Raw genomic sequence first — 18305 nt, forward strand, 5'->3', positions numbered from 1 at the left:
AATCTCTGGGTACGACCAGGCTGCCATGCACGGAAATTGAACTTGGCCTGTTATAACGTACGATCACTCATCGGTGAAGACAGGATATTAGAGCTGGAAAAGGAATTAGAAAATGTGAATTGGAATATCATCGGTTTGGCTGAAACAAGAAGAAGAAATGAATCACTTATAAGTTTGTCAAGTGGAAATCTGCTGTACACCAATGGAAACAATGAAAGGAGTGAAGGTGGAGTTGGGTTTCTGGTCCATAAAGATTTTAAAAACAACATTTTGGAATTCAAAAGTGCATCACCAAGGGTGTCAAGACTAATACTCAAGATTTCTAAGAGGTACAAGCTAAAGATTATAATGATTTATGCACCAACATCGAGCCATGATGATGAAGAGGTTGAAGAAATGTACACTGAAATTGAGAGTCTTCTAGATGAGCAGAAAACCCACTACACGATTATTATGGGGGACTTCAATGCTAAGGTTGGAAAAAGGCAAAACAGCGCAGAAAGAGGAACTATAGGAAATTTTGGAATTGGTGAAAGAAATAAAAGAGGTGAAAGACTTGTGGAATTTGCAGAATCTCAAGGACTGTCAGTAATGAACACTTTTTTCAAGAAAAGGGTGAACAGAAAGTGGACATGGAAGAGTCCAAATGGATTAACAACTAATGAAATCGACTTCATCCTCTCTAACAGAAGATATATTGTGAATGATGTTACCGTCCTGAATAAGGTAAATGTTGGAAGTGATCACCGAATGGTAAGATGTACACTTGATATAGATGTAGGAAAGGAAAGGAAAAAACTGACTCAAGTAAATAATACAAAGGTCTTTGAAATAACAGAGGAGGAGAAAAAGCAGTATGTACTGGAACTTAAGAACAAGTTTGAGCTTCTGCAGACTGCTCAGGACCAAGATATCGACGAGGAATATTACAACTTTCTGAAAGTGATAAAGCCCAAGAAACCTATAGGGAAACAGAAATCCAAAGAAGTAAAAATTAGTCAAGAAACACTTGTCATGATGAACCAAAGACGACAAATGAAGAGCAAGAAAAACACTGACAGGGAGAAAATTGAGTATACTGAGTTATTCAAAGCCATTAGAAAGAGACTCAGAGAGGACATAAGAAGATTTAACACAAGAAAAGTAGAACAAGCATTAAGGGAAAACAAAGGATTTAAATCAGCAGCCATGAGCAGTAATACAGAAAGACAAATGATACTGAAATTGAAGAATAGCGATGGTGTACTTATAAACAGCAGAGAAGGCATAATTCAAATAGCAGAAGACTACTATAGAGAATTATACAAGGAGCGAGGGAATGATACCAGCAGTGGGGAACATGGATTGCAAAGTAGCAACACATACGACATACCCGATATTCTTCCTGATGAGGTAGAACATGCATTGAAGAAAATGAAGAATCGGAAAGCCCCAGGGGAAGATGAAGTTACTGTAGAGTTGTTAAAATTGGGAGGAAGAGACATAACACAAAAACTGGCAAGGCTCTTCACAAAGTGCATTAGAAAAGGTGTGATGCCTAAGCAGTGGAATAATGCAATCATAGTTTTGCTGCATAAGAAAGGAGATAAATCAGAAATTGGAAATTATAGACCAATTAGCTTGTTATCCCATATCTACAAGTTGTTCACAAGGGTCATTACTAACAGATTAGAAAGAATACTTGATGAGAATCAACCGAAAGAGCAAGCTGGCTTTAGGACAGGATTCTCAACTATGGATCACCTTCACGTAATATCACAGCTAATGGAGAAAGCGAATGAATATAAAACACCATTATGCCTGGCATTTGTGGATTATGAAAAGGCATTTGACTCCATACAACATAAAGCAATGTTTCGGGCACTGGAAAGACAAGGCATAGATACTCCATATATTATGATTTTGAAGAAAATATATGAGAGTGCTACATCCTTTATTAGACTAGACAAAGACAGTAGCAAATTTAAAATCGAGAAAGGAGTTCGACAAGGAGACACAATATCTCCGAAGCTGTTTACTGCTGCCCTTGAGGAAGCTTTCAGAAGATTAGACTGGTCGCAGAAAGGAGTCAATGTGGACGGAGAGTACCTAAACCATTTACGATTTGCAGATGACATTGTGGTCATAAGCCACGATCCCAAAGAATTAGAGGAAAATCTTAATCAGTTATGCACAGTTAGTAAGGATTTTGGACTAAAGATGAATATGGCTAAAACAAAAGTAATGATGAACAAGTATGCTACGGAAAGGGAAATAATGATTGAAGGAGCAGTAATTGAAAAGGTGGAGTCATATACTTATCTGGGACAAGTTATTAGCTGTAATAATGATAAATGGCTGGAAGTCAAGAGAAGAATAAATTTTGGATGGATAGCATTCAGGAAATATAGTCACATACTGAAGAGCAATATCCCAGTTTGTCTGAAACGTAAAATAATGAATCAATGTATACTCCCCACCATGACTTATGGAAGTGAAACTTGGGCACTCACCAAAAGAATGGAAGAGAAGCTAAGAACTACACAGCGAAGAATGGAACGAATTATATTGGGAATCAGACTGTTAGATAAGAAGAGAAGCACATGGATTAGGCAGCAAACTCAAGTAAAGGACATTCTTATCAAAACTAAAGAACTAAAATGGTCTTGGGCAGGACACATAGCTCGAAGACATGATGACAGATGGACTAAGAAAATAACAGAATGGTACCCAAGAGGAGCTAGAAGAAAACCTGGAAGACAAAGGTGGAGATGGATAGATGAAATTCATGAGTTTTTGAGTAGTAAATGGATGGCCAGTGTTCAAAACAGAAGGAACTGGAAAGTTGCTGGAGAGGCCTTCATCCTGCAGTGGATTGAAAATGGCTGATGATGATGATGATGATCTTAAAACGGAGATGTGATAGGAAATATTTTTGATTGATTTTAAATTCTATACATAAAACTTGACCAGAAACAACCATTGATTTGCTGGAGGTAAAAATCATGTTGGGTAGCATAATAGAACAGAAGTCATGCTTTCAGGTCCGTAATTACCCACTTCTACTAACTTCTCCCTTTGATTCTACTTTGTAATTAGGAGAGATATTTTCACTTCTCCAATTCTGTAGGTGCTTATCCTGAATCCCAGCATATTCTCATAATTATGGCCAAAGTTTTAAACCTATATGATTGGATAGATTCCACGAGCCTTATTTACTTTGAACATGTTCTTCTCGATTAACACAGATTAGTCATTTAGTTCCTTATTATACCTTGGAACTAAATGATATACCTCTTCTGGTATACTTTTGGCAGGCTGTGAATCCTAGAAGCTTCTTCACACTTCAATGTAGATGTAAATTATTTATTCTGTATATTAGCAAAATGAACAAGGTCATCAATAGTTGTGCCATTCATATCTAGCGGTTCAATGTGGTTCATTCCTTTTCTTCTAGTGTTAACATAAACAAAAAATTATTTGCCACATTTCTTTGCATTCTTAGCCAGAGACCTTATAATATGCCTTAGCTTGCCTGACTTAGTCACTTGCTTGCAGATTAGTTTGTAGTTACTGTATGTTTCTTTGTCTCCTGATAATTTATAACCATCCAATGTATTTTTTTTCTCTCGCACTAGTTGTATCAGTTCTGACATACATTTAGGTCTAAACTCTGAACAATATCTGTTAGTTGGTATGAAAAGTTTAGTAATTTCTTAGATTGCTTCCCTGAACATTTTCTATTTAGAACTCCCAGCTCTTAACTCTAAAAACAATTTAATAACTGTCTAAAACCACTGTAGTCACCTTTACAAAATCAAAACTGTCTCCCTTTAACCTCAACAGTAGTTATCTTTACATAAGTCAGTATGTTGTGACTACTGCTACTTAATGGTTCTTTTTTCTGGAGATTTTTAATGCTGATAATTAAAAAAAGCTAGTTATTGTTGGTGATGCAATTGTCAGGGAATTATAAACGGGAAATATATTGTGTAAAAAGGATATGTGGAATAGGACCAGTATGTCTGCCAGGGGCAAAAGTTGTTGACATTGTAGACCAGATATCTTTTAATTGCACAAAAGGTGACATCGTTGTACATGTTGGTACTAATAATATTAAGTGTAGGAGTTCTGCAGATTTACTTAGCAACTTCAATGAGTACAGGTCAATGTTGAAAAAAAGTCATGAGTTAGTGTTAAATTTGAAAGTGTCTACAATCCTGCCCATGATAGGAGGGATTATATGATGAGAGCCTTGTCAATCAATTCGGAGAGATTGTGCAGGGCTAATGGGGTAGAATTTTTCTCAGCGTGGTCTGTGCATGTTAACAGGAGAGATTGTGTCTACATGGATGGGATACACTTAAATAGAAAGGGTGCAATACACTTAAATAGAAGGGGGATTCAAAGACTAATAGATTAACAGTAGCCGCAGGCAAAGGTGGAAATGATTCTTGCACTGCTTATATTGGAATGAGCAGCAACCCGGAAAGCAAGTTGCTGGTGATTTCAGGAACTGCTGGGGGTCATGAAAGAAGTAAATACATGGGCTGTGTTAGAGTAATTAAGAGTAAGAACAGGTGCATGTATATTGCATGTACACCAGTGCTAGGAGTATAGTAAATAAATTTGATGAATTTGAAGTTCTGGTTAAAGCATCCAAGGCAGATATTGTTGGGATATCAGAGACGTGGTGTCACTCAGATATAAGGGATGCAGAATTGGAATTGGGGGAGTACAATGTGTCCAGAAAGGATAGAGAGGATAGGAAGGGAGGGGGGGGTTATGTTGTTAGTTAAAAAACAAAATCTAAGGAAGTGTATTCAGTTGACATAGACGGCCAGTGCAATGTTGAGTCAGTTTGGTGTGACATAAGCATTAGGAAAGCCAAAATGAGGGTAGGAGTTTGTTACAGACCTAATGACTCTGATGAGCACAATGAACAGTTATACAGAGAAATAGAGTGGGCCAGAAAATCAGTGTCTTATAATGGGGATTTTTAACTTCCCAGAATAGACTAGAACTTGTGGATTGGTCACTTGCACATTAGCAATGCTTTTGTGTATTTATTGGATGATTGTTTTCTATAGCAGCATGTTAGAGAGACAACAAGAGGGAGTAACACTCTTGATCTGATTATCAGCAGTGATTATTCATGCATTAAGAATTTACAAATAAAGGAACCACTAGGAGGCAGTGATCACAGTGTACTGATGTGGGATTTACTTAAAGATGTAACAACCATCAGGGGTAAAGGGAAGGGTTTTTCCTTTCGTAAAGGTGACTACAGTGTTCTCAGATTTTTTAGGTTCTATACAGTGGGATCAACTGATGATGTTACCAACAGCAAATTCTAAATGGGAAGCATTCAAGGAAGTAATTTTGGAAGCTACCAGACTTTTTGTTCCTACTAAGAAATACTGCTCTCGGTTTAGGCCCAAATGGATATCAGATGAACTAATGAGACCCTTGGCAGAGAAGAAAAATGCATGGGATGCACATAAATTGTCTGGCCACACAGAAACCTATTGTAGATACAAGCTAGTTTGTAATCAAGTCACAAAGGAGGTTAGGTAAGTGAAGGCAGGTTACGAAATTCTTTGACAAAGGATGTAAAGACTTCTTTACTTATATAAACTCTAAAAGGAGATGCATTAGAGTGGTACACTTGATATCAATGGTTTGACTGTAGATGATCATGCCGACCGGGCTAGCCAGGTGGGTAAAGTGCCTGCCTGGCAACCCAAAGGTCGCGGGTTCGAATCCTGCCTCGGGCTTGGATCAAAGTACTGCAAAAACCTTGGGAGGTGCATTATGGCCACAGAAGCCGATGCGCCAACAACTACCAAAAAAAAAAAAAAAAAAAAAAAAAAGTAGATGATCATTCTCAGATAGCTGCCGAACTAAATGAGAATTTTCCATCTACATTCACACATGAGGAGTTATTCACGAAGGAGAGGGCGAGATGTTTATCAAACTCTAACAGGGAGTTAAATGATTTGGTAATAACTGAGAGCAAAGTGGAGGAGAAATTGTTGAATTTAAACATAAGAAAGGCACCTGGGGTAGATGGATCTATCCACTTATATTAAAGGAGGTGGTAAAGGAAGTAAGCAAACCCTTAGCCATAATTATGAGAGCATCCTTGGACTCAGGGGAGGGGGGAGTTCCCAGAGACTGGATTTGTGCAGGTGTATCTCCAATTCACAAAAGGAGGATCAAAGGGTGACACGAGTAATTACAGACCTGTTAGTTTGACATCTGTTCCAGGGAAAATAATGGAGTCACTAGTTATAGAAGCATTGCAGGATCATCTAGACAAGATTACAGTAATAATTCAGACACAGCGTGGGTTTTCAAGGGGAAGTATTGTCTGACCAATTTGATTGGATACTATTATGTGGTCGTAAAGGAAATGGATGCAAAAAATAATTTTGATATCATATACTTGCATTTCAGGAAAGCTTTTAATACTGTTGCACATTGAAGACTACTGTACAAATTGGAGCAGTATAGCATCAAAAGCAAGTTATTACAATGGATAAAATGATGGTTGAGTTGGAGGAGATAGAGAGTGGTAATCAATGGATACTGCTCTATGTGGACTAATGTTATTAATGGTGTCTATCACAGTTTGGTGTCAAGCCCATTGTTGTTTTGTATATTTATTAATGATTTTGATGAAGGTATATCAGGCTTAATGTGGAAGTTTGAAGATGATACAAAGGTTCGCAGGATTGTTAAAACAGTAATGAGTATGCTGCTGCAACTGGACCTTGAAAAGTTAGGTAAATGTTCCGAAAAGTTTCAACTGAAGTTTAACATTGACAGATGGAAAGGTACTGCATATGGGTAATAGTAACCCCAGAGAAATATACCAACTGAATGGTGTTACTCAGGGTAATGGAGAATGAAAAAGACCTGGGGGTAATTGTGTAGTCAGATATGAAGTTTTCTGAGCAGTGCAGGTCATGGGGATCTTGTTAGTGATATAGAGGAATTTTGCAAGCAGGGATAAGGAGGTGATTATCACCTTGTATAAGGCAGTGGTCAGGCCACACCTTGAGTGCTGCATACAGATTTGTAAGCCTCATTTTAGGATGGATGTAGAGTTGCTAGAACAAGTACAGAGAAGGGCAACAAGACTGGTAAAGGGAACAAAGGGGTGCTCTTATGAATAAACTGGAGACTAGGCACCTGCTAGGCAATCTGATTGAGGTGTATAAGGCCTTGAATGGATTGAGCAGGCTCCATGCTAATGGGATTCTTCCTTTTGCTCAGATTACAAACCTGAAGGGGATAGATTTAGATTCAAACTGAGGAAAGAGTTGTAGAATAGATGTGCAGAAGTTTGCCTTTGGCCAGTGGGTAGTTGATTGTTGGAACAAACTTCCATCTGTTGTTGTTGTTGTTGTGAAAGTTAATAGCTTAAATAAATTCAGAACCAGAACTAGACAAACATTTGGAATGAATGGATCAGTGAAATCGGAAGTGTGTGTTTTTTTTTTTTTTTTTTTTTTTTGGCTGATGCTGTGTAAGCTTGCTTTCTTTTATCCTGTGCCTCTACTAATACTAAATCAAGAATATTGCTTTCTCTCTTTGTGCAAACTCTCTAAACATGCTGGTGCATAAAAACAGCCATCTAATCCACCCAGTGATTCTTACACCAGACTGATTCAACACTACATTGACCATCCACACCAGCTGGGTGCACTGTCATAGATTTTGTGTGCTTCTTAACCAAGAGCATAACTCCTCCTCGCACCCTCTCCCTGTTCTCTTTGTGCACATTGTACTCACTATTAAATTGTACATTCCACATGTCCAAGTGGCATTGTGTGTTTCTGATGGCTTAATAGGACGGATGGAAGAAATAGTAGATCAACTTGGAGGATTTTGATTAATCCTCCAAGTAATCGAAATCCTCCAAGTTGATCTACTATACTCCTGGCAATAGTGTACAAGATGGTTCTGCTATTAATAGCCCTAAGATCCCATATAGGTATCTTCCCCACTCTTCCCAGCAGATCTCGGAATCCTCGGCATTTGTTTCCAGGCTGCTGCATCTCCAAATGGAAACAGATCTCTGCTTGTGGGTGCCATTAAACTGTTAAGTCGGTTTATCTCCCCCCCTCCCACCAACACTGCCTCAGTATAGTCAGTAAATATTCTTGCATCCCCTTCCTTTCCTGAGAGGTGCCTCCGTAGCCAGGTGGGAAGGAGCAGCAGTGCATAGCACACGCTTCTTGATTAGACTGGGGTTTGAGCCTGTCACCACCAAATACGGAGGATGTGAAAAGGTTAGGGAATGACCACCGCATATCCCAGAGAAATATAGCCTTAGTTGCTAATGCTCCTAAAAACCAAATAAACAACAAACAACAACCTTCCTTTTCTTTTTGTGTCTGGTCAGAATTGGAGACACTTGCAAATTTAATCCTAACTGATCTTTTTTTTAACATTACCAATTACCCGATTGCCTATTCTTAAGATCATTAATACCAACATGTATATCGACATCAGCATTAACATTTGCCCTGGCAGACATATCATGGTTCTGTTCCACCCATCCTTTTTCACAATATATTTCCATTTCTCTGACATTAGACTCACTGAAAATAACTACCAGATAGTGCTGGTCCCAAAGTTATTTTGGGAACAGCACTATCTGCCTTGCGGGATGCCACTTGTTGTCTGATTCACAGCTGTGGACTCAAGCACTGATCTGAGCAGCTGAGTACCTAATGGGTACATTGTTCTAATTTCTTTGAGGGCATTAACCCTCTTCAAATTCTTATATTCATCCATTGGATACTGAATTTGCACTGTTTCCAATAAAACTCGCAGAAGTTTCTCCTTTGGCTGTCATGTCCCAGATAATTTTGAAAATATTATTATTATTATTATTAGTAGTAGTAGTATAGTAGTAGCATATAATGCTAGAAAGCAAGCTTATAAAGCATCAGCAAAAAAAAAAAAAAAAAACTGCCACATCACCTGTTCCAACTGCCTACTTAGCATTAGTAGAGGCATATGATGCAAGAAATCAAGCTTATACAGCATCAGCCAGGAAAAAAAAAAAAAACCCCTTTCCATTTCACTCATCTGTTTGCTCCAAAATTTCTAGCCCTTCCTTGAATTTATTTAAGCTATCAACTCTGCAATGACAGATCGAAGTTTGTTCCAGCAATCAACTACCCCCTGGCTAAAGGCATATTTCCACACATCTATTCTACAACTGTCTTTCCTCCGTTTGAATTTATGCCCCCTCAGGTTCGTAATGTGAGCACTAGAAAATATCCCATCAGCATTGAGCCTGCTTAAACCATTCTAGGCCTTATACACCTCAGTCAGATTACCTTACAGGTGCCTAATCTCCAGACACTATAGCTCTACACCCTTCCTAAAATGAGGCCTTCCAGACCTGTATGCAGTATTCAAGGTGTGGTCTGACCATTGCCTTATACAAAGGGATAATCACCTTTTCTCTACAAATTCCTGTATATCATTGACTACCCCATGACTGGCTCTGGCAGACTGTGTGCAGATCGTTCTGGCAGACTCAGAAAACTTCATATCTGACTGCAATTACCCCCAGGTCTTTTTCAATCGCTACCACCCCGAACATAGTACCATACAGTTGGTATGGTTTTCTAGGGTTACTGCCATCCATATGCAGTACTTTGCATTTGTCAATGTTAAATGTTAAACTTCAGTTGCCACTTCTCAGCCGATCTGTCCAACTTTTCTAGATCCTGTTGCATTAGCATACTGTCATTACTATCATTAACAACCTTTGCAACCTTTGTGTCATATGCAAACTTGGACATTAAGCCTGATATACCTTCATCAACATCATTGATAAATATACAAAATAACAATGGGCCCAATATTGAATTCTGAAGGACTCCACTGATAACATTAGTCCACGAAGAGCAGTGTCCATTGATTATCACTCTATCTTCTCCCACTCACTCATCCCTTTTATCATTGTAGCAACTGCTTCTTTAACGAGCAACTCAATTATTTTCCCCGGCACCGAAGTTAAACTAACAGGTCTGTAATTACTCGTGTCACCCTTTGATCCCCCTTTGTGAATTGGGGATACAATTGCACATCTCCAGTCTATGGGGATAGACTCCCCTGAGTCCAAGGATGCTCTCGTAATTATGGCTAAGGGTTTGCTTACTTTCTTTGGCACTTCGTTTAATATAACTGGATAGATCTCATCCACCCCAGGTGCCTTTCTTATGTTTAACTTCAGAAATTTCTCCTCCACTTTGTTTTCATTTATTACAAAATCATTTAGCTCCCCATTAGAGTTTAATTAGCTTCTGTTCTCCACCTCCCTACAGAATTCCTCATGTGTGAACGTAGATGCAAAATACTCATTCAGTTTTTAAGCTATCTGAGCAGGATCAACAGTCGAAACATTGATATCAAGTGTACCAATCTGATTCATGCCCTTTCTTCTAGAGTTTATATAAGTAAAGAAGTCTTTTTTTTTCCTTTGCATCCTTTGCCAAAGATTTCTCGTAATCTGCTTTCACTTGCCTAACTGTCCACAATAAGGATGGTCATTTGTTCCAACAATCAGCCACACACTGGCTGAAGGCAAACATATATCCTGCAATAATCTTTCTCTAGTTTTATGCCACCTTGTGTGTAGTCTGACCTACATTAAGAATTTCATCATTTCATTTTGCTCAATCCATTCAAAGCCTTAAACGCCTCAACCATATCACTTTGCAGAAGTCTTTTCTCCAAATGCTGCAATTTGCAGAACTGAAGCCTGTCTTGGTAGAACCATCCACCCTTCACCAATCTTGTTGCCCTTCTCTGCACTCATTCCAGCAGATCTACATCCTTCATAATGTGGGGCTTCGAGGTGCAACCTAGCCATTGACTTATGTAATGGAATAATCACCTCCTTATCCCTGCTAGCAAAGTTCCTGTATACCATAGACAAAATCCCATGAGCTGCCCTCTCAGCTTGCCTACACTACTCAGAGAACTTCACTTCTGACTGCATAGGCCTGTGCAGTTAGACATGAAGGTCTTTTACATTTTCCATTACGCTGAGTGTAGTACTAAACAGTTGGTACATTAATCTGAGATTACTGCTACCCAATGCATTTTATCAACCTTGTTCTCAGCCCATTTGCCTAATTTTTTTAGATCTTGTTGTAGTAACAACAAGATCTAAAAAATCGGCTTACCCTGATTACTGTCATTAATTTCCCTAACCTTTGTATCATCTTCAAACTTAAATATTAAATCTGATATACTGTCCATTACAGTAGCATTAATAAATATAGGAAACAACAATGAGCTTAGCACTGAACTGTGGGGGACTTCACTATTAACATTAGTCCTCTAATGCATTAAGGGCTTATGCTTCAAGCTGTGAAAGAGTTAGACTATGTATGTTTTAGTGCACTTGCATCATTTATACACAGCCAATTATAGATTAGCAAATTTGCAATAGTGGCATCGTTTAAGTTACATCTCATATACCTTCACGACGAGTTGCCATGTAACTTAAACGATGCCGCTATTGCAAATTTGCTAATCTATAATTTGCTGTGTGTAAATGATGCAAGTGCACTGAAATATACATAGTCTAACATTAGTCCTTAAAAACAGTATTCATTAAAAGCAATTGGTAATTTATTGTATAAAGCAGAGATTTGTGGGAGAACAGCCTTTGGAGTGTCCCCTGAGCCAATGCATTCCTGCTACATTCTGCTTCATTGCCCATAAGTCTGAGTCATAATTTTAGCTCATTTATAAATTAAAAAAAAAAAAAAAAAAACCACTAAACTAAGAAATGTAAGTACAATATTAATATATTTGGCAGTGTTATGTATTATGCTCTAAGATTAGATTTTATTCTTTCAATCATCTACTACATTACCAGAACATAGTTTACCATAGGTGTGAGTACAGTATATTATGCAGATGCTTAATCTTTTTATTGACAGCTTTCCTATGTATAAATCAATTATTTCAATAATTTTACCATGCTTAAAAACTATAAAGGATTGAAGCATAAAATCATGCTTCTATCCTTTATAGTTTAATTTAATTTAACGTAGTTAATTAGTAACCATAGAAAGTTTAATCCCCTTTACTAAAACCATATAGTTAGATAGTTATCAGTGCATAAGATATGCTTTCTTTACTTTTCCATTACTTAAAAATTAAGGGAAAATTGTTATTAATTTACATAGGCATTTTCATAATACAGTGAACCTTCCCTTTAACGGACAGCCATGGGGGACGAAACTGTGTCCGTTAGAGAGAAGTGTCCGCTAACAAGAAGTCTGAGGGAGAAAAAAAAAAAAAAAAGAAAGAAAGAAAAATCGTTAAACGTTTAATGTAAAATTAAATTAAAATATATACAGATTTTGAACAATATTTTTGTAAATAATATACAATTACATACACAAGAGATAAAGAAAAATCGTTAAACGTTTAATGTAAAATTAAATTAAATTATATACAGATTTTGCACAATATTTTTGTAAATAATATACATACAATTGTGCTATGCATATTATGACTTTATCTTAAGAAAAATACATACAGTAATCACTTATTTTCTTCTGCATCTTCTTCCAGCTGATAATTTTGTTTTCAACATTTGTTTGGAGTGAAGAAACCATCGAAAGTCCTTCAGTATCTTCTTCAGCGGCGAAAAACATTTTTAAACGATTGATTTGTATGAGCACTTCTTCTATTTTCATCGGTGGTTCGTCGTTAATATGTTCTTTGACAGAATGACCTCCTTCCATTTCTTCATCCTCATGAGGAACTTGCAAAATATCGATGATAATGTCGTTGATATCTAGAGCACCATCTTCTGTAGTGAGGTTCGAGTCTATATCTTTGTAGCCAGGATCACTTGTAGCTGAAGTATCGTACATTATCAATAGATGGTTAAGTTCTTGTTCTTCTTGGTGCTCCACATTGCTGTTCACAACTTCAATTTTTGCGTTTGAGAAGCCAGACTTTACAAAACAGTTCACGACAGTTTGTTTTCTAATTGCGTTTACTGAAGAGGAAATCCATTGAATCGCATCTAGGATGCTGATTTTCTTTGCAAGGTCACTCGCACATGTTACATTGTTCATGTTTGCAATGAGATGTCTTAAAACACGTTTTCTGTAGTGAAGTTTAAAATTTTTTATTATCCCTTGATCCAAGGGCTGACACTCTGCAGAAAAACGATTTGAATGTTGGACAATTCAATGTGCAGGTGAGATGCAGCATTATCCATGAAAAGAATAATTTTTCTGCTTTGATGAATCATGTTTTGGTTAAAGTGACTTATCCATTCGCTCATGATATCTCGTGTCATCCACGCTTTTTTATTAGACTTCCAGTCAACATCCAAAAGATTCAACTTTATGCCCTTGAAACAACGAGGATTTTGTGGTTTTCCTATAACAAGAGGTTGTTCAAAGTCTCCCAGCATATTTGTACACAATAGTACAGTCAAGCGTTCCTTAGAAATTTTTCCGCCCTGGCACTTTTCGTTTTTTAGACTCATTGTGTTTTCAGGAAGAGCTTTAAAAAACAACCCTGTTTCGTCACAGTTGTAAATATCCTTAGCTTCAAAATCATGACATAAATCTTCCAATTTGACTGTCCACTCTGTTACAACCCCAGTATCAACAGATCCACCTTCACCACTTACGGTTTTCCAAGAAATTTTATGCTGAGTTTTGAACTTGTCTAGCCATCCCATAGAAGCTTTGAACTCATTTACTCCCATAGATTTCGCAACCTCCAAAGCCTTTTCCCTAATAATGGGCCCATTAATGGGAATTTTTTTTCTAGCACGTTCGCGACAAAACCACTCATACGTAACATTGTCAATTTGAAGTCCAACAGTTTTCGGGAATGATTTTTGAACGTGATCATTTACGTGTTGCCAAAATTGTTTGAGCAGTTCATTTTTTTTCTTTAGAATGTCGGTTACCTGCGTCTTCCGATTTTGAATTTTGCAGCGAGATTGCGAACACTATTTTTTTGCCGATCATACCCATTAATGAGTTCGACTTTATCTTTTAAAGTTAAATGTTTACGAGAAGACATTGTGCACTTCACACGACACTGAACAAAACTGAAACTGAAAAGACGAAAGGCCGACCATATCCCCTCGCCCCCTGCACACCGAATTCATCAGAAGTTTTACACGTGCCTTAAAATTCTTGAAAAAGGGTTTAGAACCGCAACGTAAACCTTGATAAAATTCAGAGAATTGGAAATAGAAAATAAAACACGATTGAGGCAATACGTGGAAGAAAAGTTCCTAGAATAAGGGCCGTGAGCTCGCCCGCTGTCCGTTATGGGGAGATAAAATTAAGTGCTAATCTAAATGAAACAGTGCAGATTTCTTGTCCGGGTCCGTTACAGAGAATGTCCGCTAGACAGAAGCTGCAAACACGTTAAAACCAATGGAGGAGTTGGGGATTTTGAAAATGTCCATTGTAGAGAGATGTCCGTTAACGAGAGGTGTCCGTTAGGAGAAGTTTCACTGTACATATGTTTCCTTATATTTTATGGATGTGTGCATTTATCTATAAATATTCTGTTTGCCTGATTCCTAAACAATTTTTAATTGTTACAAGTAAATAAGATAAAATCACAGAATGAAGTGATTTTACAGTGGAAACATACTTTCATGTATTCTAATGTTAATGAACTGACTTTAATAATTCAATATTAATTAAAATTATAATGCAGTGAATTATTTTTTCATTCCTAAATCACTGTTTCCATTGCTAAATTCTTCCAAATTAATATTATAATTGATAATATTACTTTCGAGAACTTTTATGTAAAATTTTAAATGCTAAAATCTTATGATTCAGAGATTCCTGGTTTTCTTTCCTCAGTAAGTTAGCCTAAATTGATTAAATGCCAACAGTTTTGGATCTGTTATTTTTGACGCTTGATTAATTGTCAGCCACAGCAATCATATTTTTAATGAAATTGCTGTGTTTGCATTAAGTCAGGATTTAAACTAGCTGCTGGTTTGTATTACTAATTCATCCAGAGGTCTTACTGTCACTGCTTATTAGCTAAACAATGGAACATAGAACAAAGAAGTAAGAAACAAAATAGAACAAAAAACTTTGTTGTTTAACTGATAGTCGTGACCATCAGAACAGGATTCTAAATGAATTAGTAATCCAAGCCTGTTTTTAGTTTTTATGGCATTTAATTTAATCCAAACACAGGTGTATTAATCAACAATTGCATTGTAATAAACGGTGCTGAGTCAGGGATTGTAGGAATAGATCTCATTGTTTGTACAAGACTAACGCCTATAAATCTCTGAAATGCATAAAGTTTTTAGGTTTTAGTGCTTGAAATAATATGTGACATTCTTCCAAATCAGTAAATTAGAATGCAGAGAAATGTTTTCTCATTACTGATTCTCAGAAATATGCATCAGAAATTTTTCTCCGAGATCATATCAATTAAATTAATGATGTTTATATTGATTTAACAGTTTGTTTGTTTTTTTTAATTCAAGGTATTTTTAATGCTTTTGATGAAAACAGAGATGGACATATAGATTTTAAAGAAATGGCATGTGGAATATCAGCATGCTGTAGAGGACCACTTATTGAAAGACAGAAATGTAAGTGTATGTCTTGATTTTTTATGATTTTTGAAATCATCAGCTATTTGTTGAAAACTTTTTTTTTTTTTTTTTGGTTTTCAGTAGCATTAATAAATGGAACATAGAACAAAGAAGTAAGAAACAAAATAGAACAAAAAAACTTTTTGTTATTTAACTGATATTCCTATTTTTGAAATTATGTATATTTGTTCCAAAATTATTTTCATATGATTTTTGATTATGTATAAAGAAAATGATTTAAGTAATGATGGATTTAACTAGTAATATTATGCTGATATTGTCTTTTTTTAAACACCTATTCAGGAATGTTGAAAAGGACAATATCATTATAATATTCCTAGTTAGTTATGTCCATCACCTAAGCTCTGGAACTTTTCAGTTTTTTTTTGCAGTTACTTTGAATTTTTATCATCACTTATGGAATTATATGTCATTGCAAAGCCCCTGATTTATGCACTTTGACAAATACCTTTTGACTTAATACTGTTGTCTGGTCTATGTGAATCTAATCCTCTTAAGGTTTGGCATTATTTTAATATGGTAGTTTTTTACTGCTTTCACACAAGACATTCCTTTAAACTATTTGAAACATCAATTCTTTCAATATAAAATTAATTGAACAAACTTGTATTTTTACCTATTGTAAAAAAGAACATTATTAAACTACCAAACTAAACATACTAATAAATTAAACATACTTTTCAAGGTGCACTATTACCCAAGTACCAAGGTTACCCTAACATTCAAATTAAAATGAAATCAAAATTAACCCATTGACTGCCAAATACAAAATAACTTGCATTTGGCAGATCTGGCCCAGGATACCACATACGAGTTAACTCGGATTGGTAGGACTCTCCTTTCAGCTACAGCTATGAGTATATTCGTAGCAAATACGTGCAACTGATGGATAGTGGGCTTCTGGGATAAGAATGAAAAATCAATTACGGCATCAGAAAATAGAAAATTGTTCACAAAAAAAAATATTTTATTCACAAATACATAAAGAAAAGTGTATTACTAAAACTCACTAAAATAATATTGTTTATTTGTGATATTTCTTGAAACATTCTTCTACACAAAGAGCCATCTTCTCTTGGCACACTGGACAATAATAGTATGTTTTTTTGTTGTGTATTTTTTTCCCTTGTACATACTCGACACAGCTTAGTTGGGCTTGGTTTTTTTTTTTTTTCAGTTGGTGGTATAGCTTCTAAATAATGAATTTCACGTTCAGACCTAGTCTTCTTTGGAGCGTTTAGAATTTTTTCTCCAGTCAAAGATCCAGTGAATGTTTCTCTGAATTTCAGACATTTTATGGTGGAAACCATAACTTGACGAAAAAGGATGTATGTGTTATGTATATATATATATTTCTATAATATGAGAGCATTTGATCCGATCAATCTATGCTGGACATTCCGCTATTGTAATCTCGAATTATGTTTGGTTTGATTGAAATTTTTCCCTCCCTGTTGCGTACCTCTACCATTTCGACAACATGTATGTTAGAATTAAGGAGAACTTCTGTTTTATCCCTCCACTTACATATTACCACATGGCCATTTTGTTGCCATGCAACTTCCCCTTTCTTCAATTTTTGCATCACCAAATCGTTTGGATTTTCTTTTCTGTTGGTACATACACACCAACAGAAAAGAAAATGTTCCACATAAGTTTTTCAAGCAGACAACAATTTTTCGTCAGAGCAACGGAATTATAAAAATTGTCCATGTACAATACATATCCCTTGTATAAGCAGTCCTCAAGGAAGTACAGCACAACTCCAGCAGTTGTTTTATGTTTTGTTCAGTTTCTTCTGATTCACCAGAGTAAATTTTTGTTTTCATAACAGGGCCGTCGGACTCGCATAGTTCGTGAAGTTTTATTCCATATTTGTGCTTTTTATTTTTTATGTACTGGTGGAAATTCAGTCTCCCACGCCACAACATCATCGACTCGTTAATACAGATGGTTTTATTGTGTACATAATTATTGCAAATAACATTATGGAAATCTTACTTTGTATAACCTATTAGTAGATTGTGATGAATTATCTATGAAGTGAAAATATCATAATATCAACTGGAATCTATTTCAACTCACAAAAGATCCCCAGAATGTAGCATTGTAGAATGCACTTGTACTCCAGTGATGCTGTATTGAAGGAAAAGAACAAGGACCCACTTTTATTTCTGAGATGTCGGTGTCCTTCCATCTTGACGACCTGGCAGATTTTCGCAATTGTCCACATTTTTCAATTTCTTGTAAAGCGTATAAATTAGTTTGTTCAGCCAATAATGTAAGAAACTCTTCCGAAAAATATAGGTCTACCATTTTTTGTACACTAAATTCTGTTGTGTCCATTTTCAAACCAACATTCTCTTCAAAAATAAATTGTGGAGGATCTTGTGCTATTTCATTCCAAAAATTATTGTTATTATTTGACCTGCTTGCCTGCTGAGAATTAGGATTATCTTAAGGCTGGGAGCTGGCTTCATCTTCGCTATCCTCACTTGAATTGTTAGAAGGTTCATAATTGTCGCTGTTGGAACCAGAACTATACGGCTCATCAAAAAGCTCGTCAAATTCCGAGTCACTCACATTAACATAGAGCTCAAGCTCTTCTTCAGTAGTGGTCTTTTCTTATCCATGTTTTAGGTTC

The 18305-nt window shown here is 36.3% G+C and overlaps 1 protein-coding gene across 1 annotated transcript in view; it reads left to right on the plus strand.

Moving 5' to 3' along the window:
- Usp32 (Ubiquitin specific protease 32) overlaps positions 1 to 18305 on the plus strand; it is an 837997-nt gene that overhangs the window by 154182 nt on the left and 665510 nt on the right. Inside the window, exon 7 of the mRNA XM_090368859.1 lies at positions 15530 to 15637. Within this exon, the coding sequence (XP_090224985.1) occupies positions 15530 to 15637 (108 nt within the window). The remainder of the gene's footprint in view (positions 1 to 15529; positions 15638 to 18305) is intronic.

Source organism: Mastigoproctus giganteus, chromosome 1 (assembly GCF_048544385.1).
Source record: "Mastigoproctus giganteus isolate SK-2022 chromosome 1, ASM4854438v1, whole genome shotgun sequence".
Classification (NCBI taxonomy): domain Eukaryota; kingdom Metazoa; phylum Arthropoda; class Arachnida; order Uropygi; family Thelyphonidae; genus Mastigoproctus; species Mastigoproctus giganteus.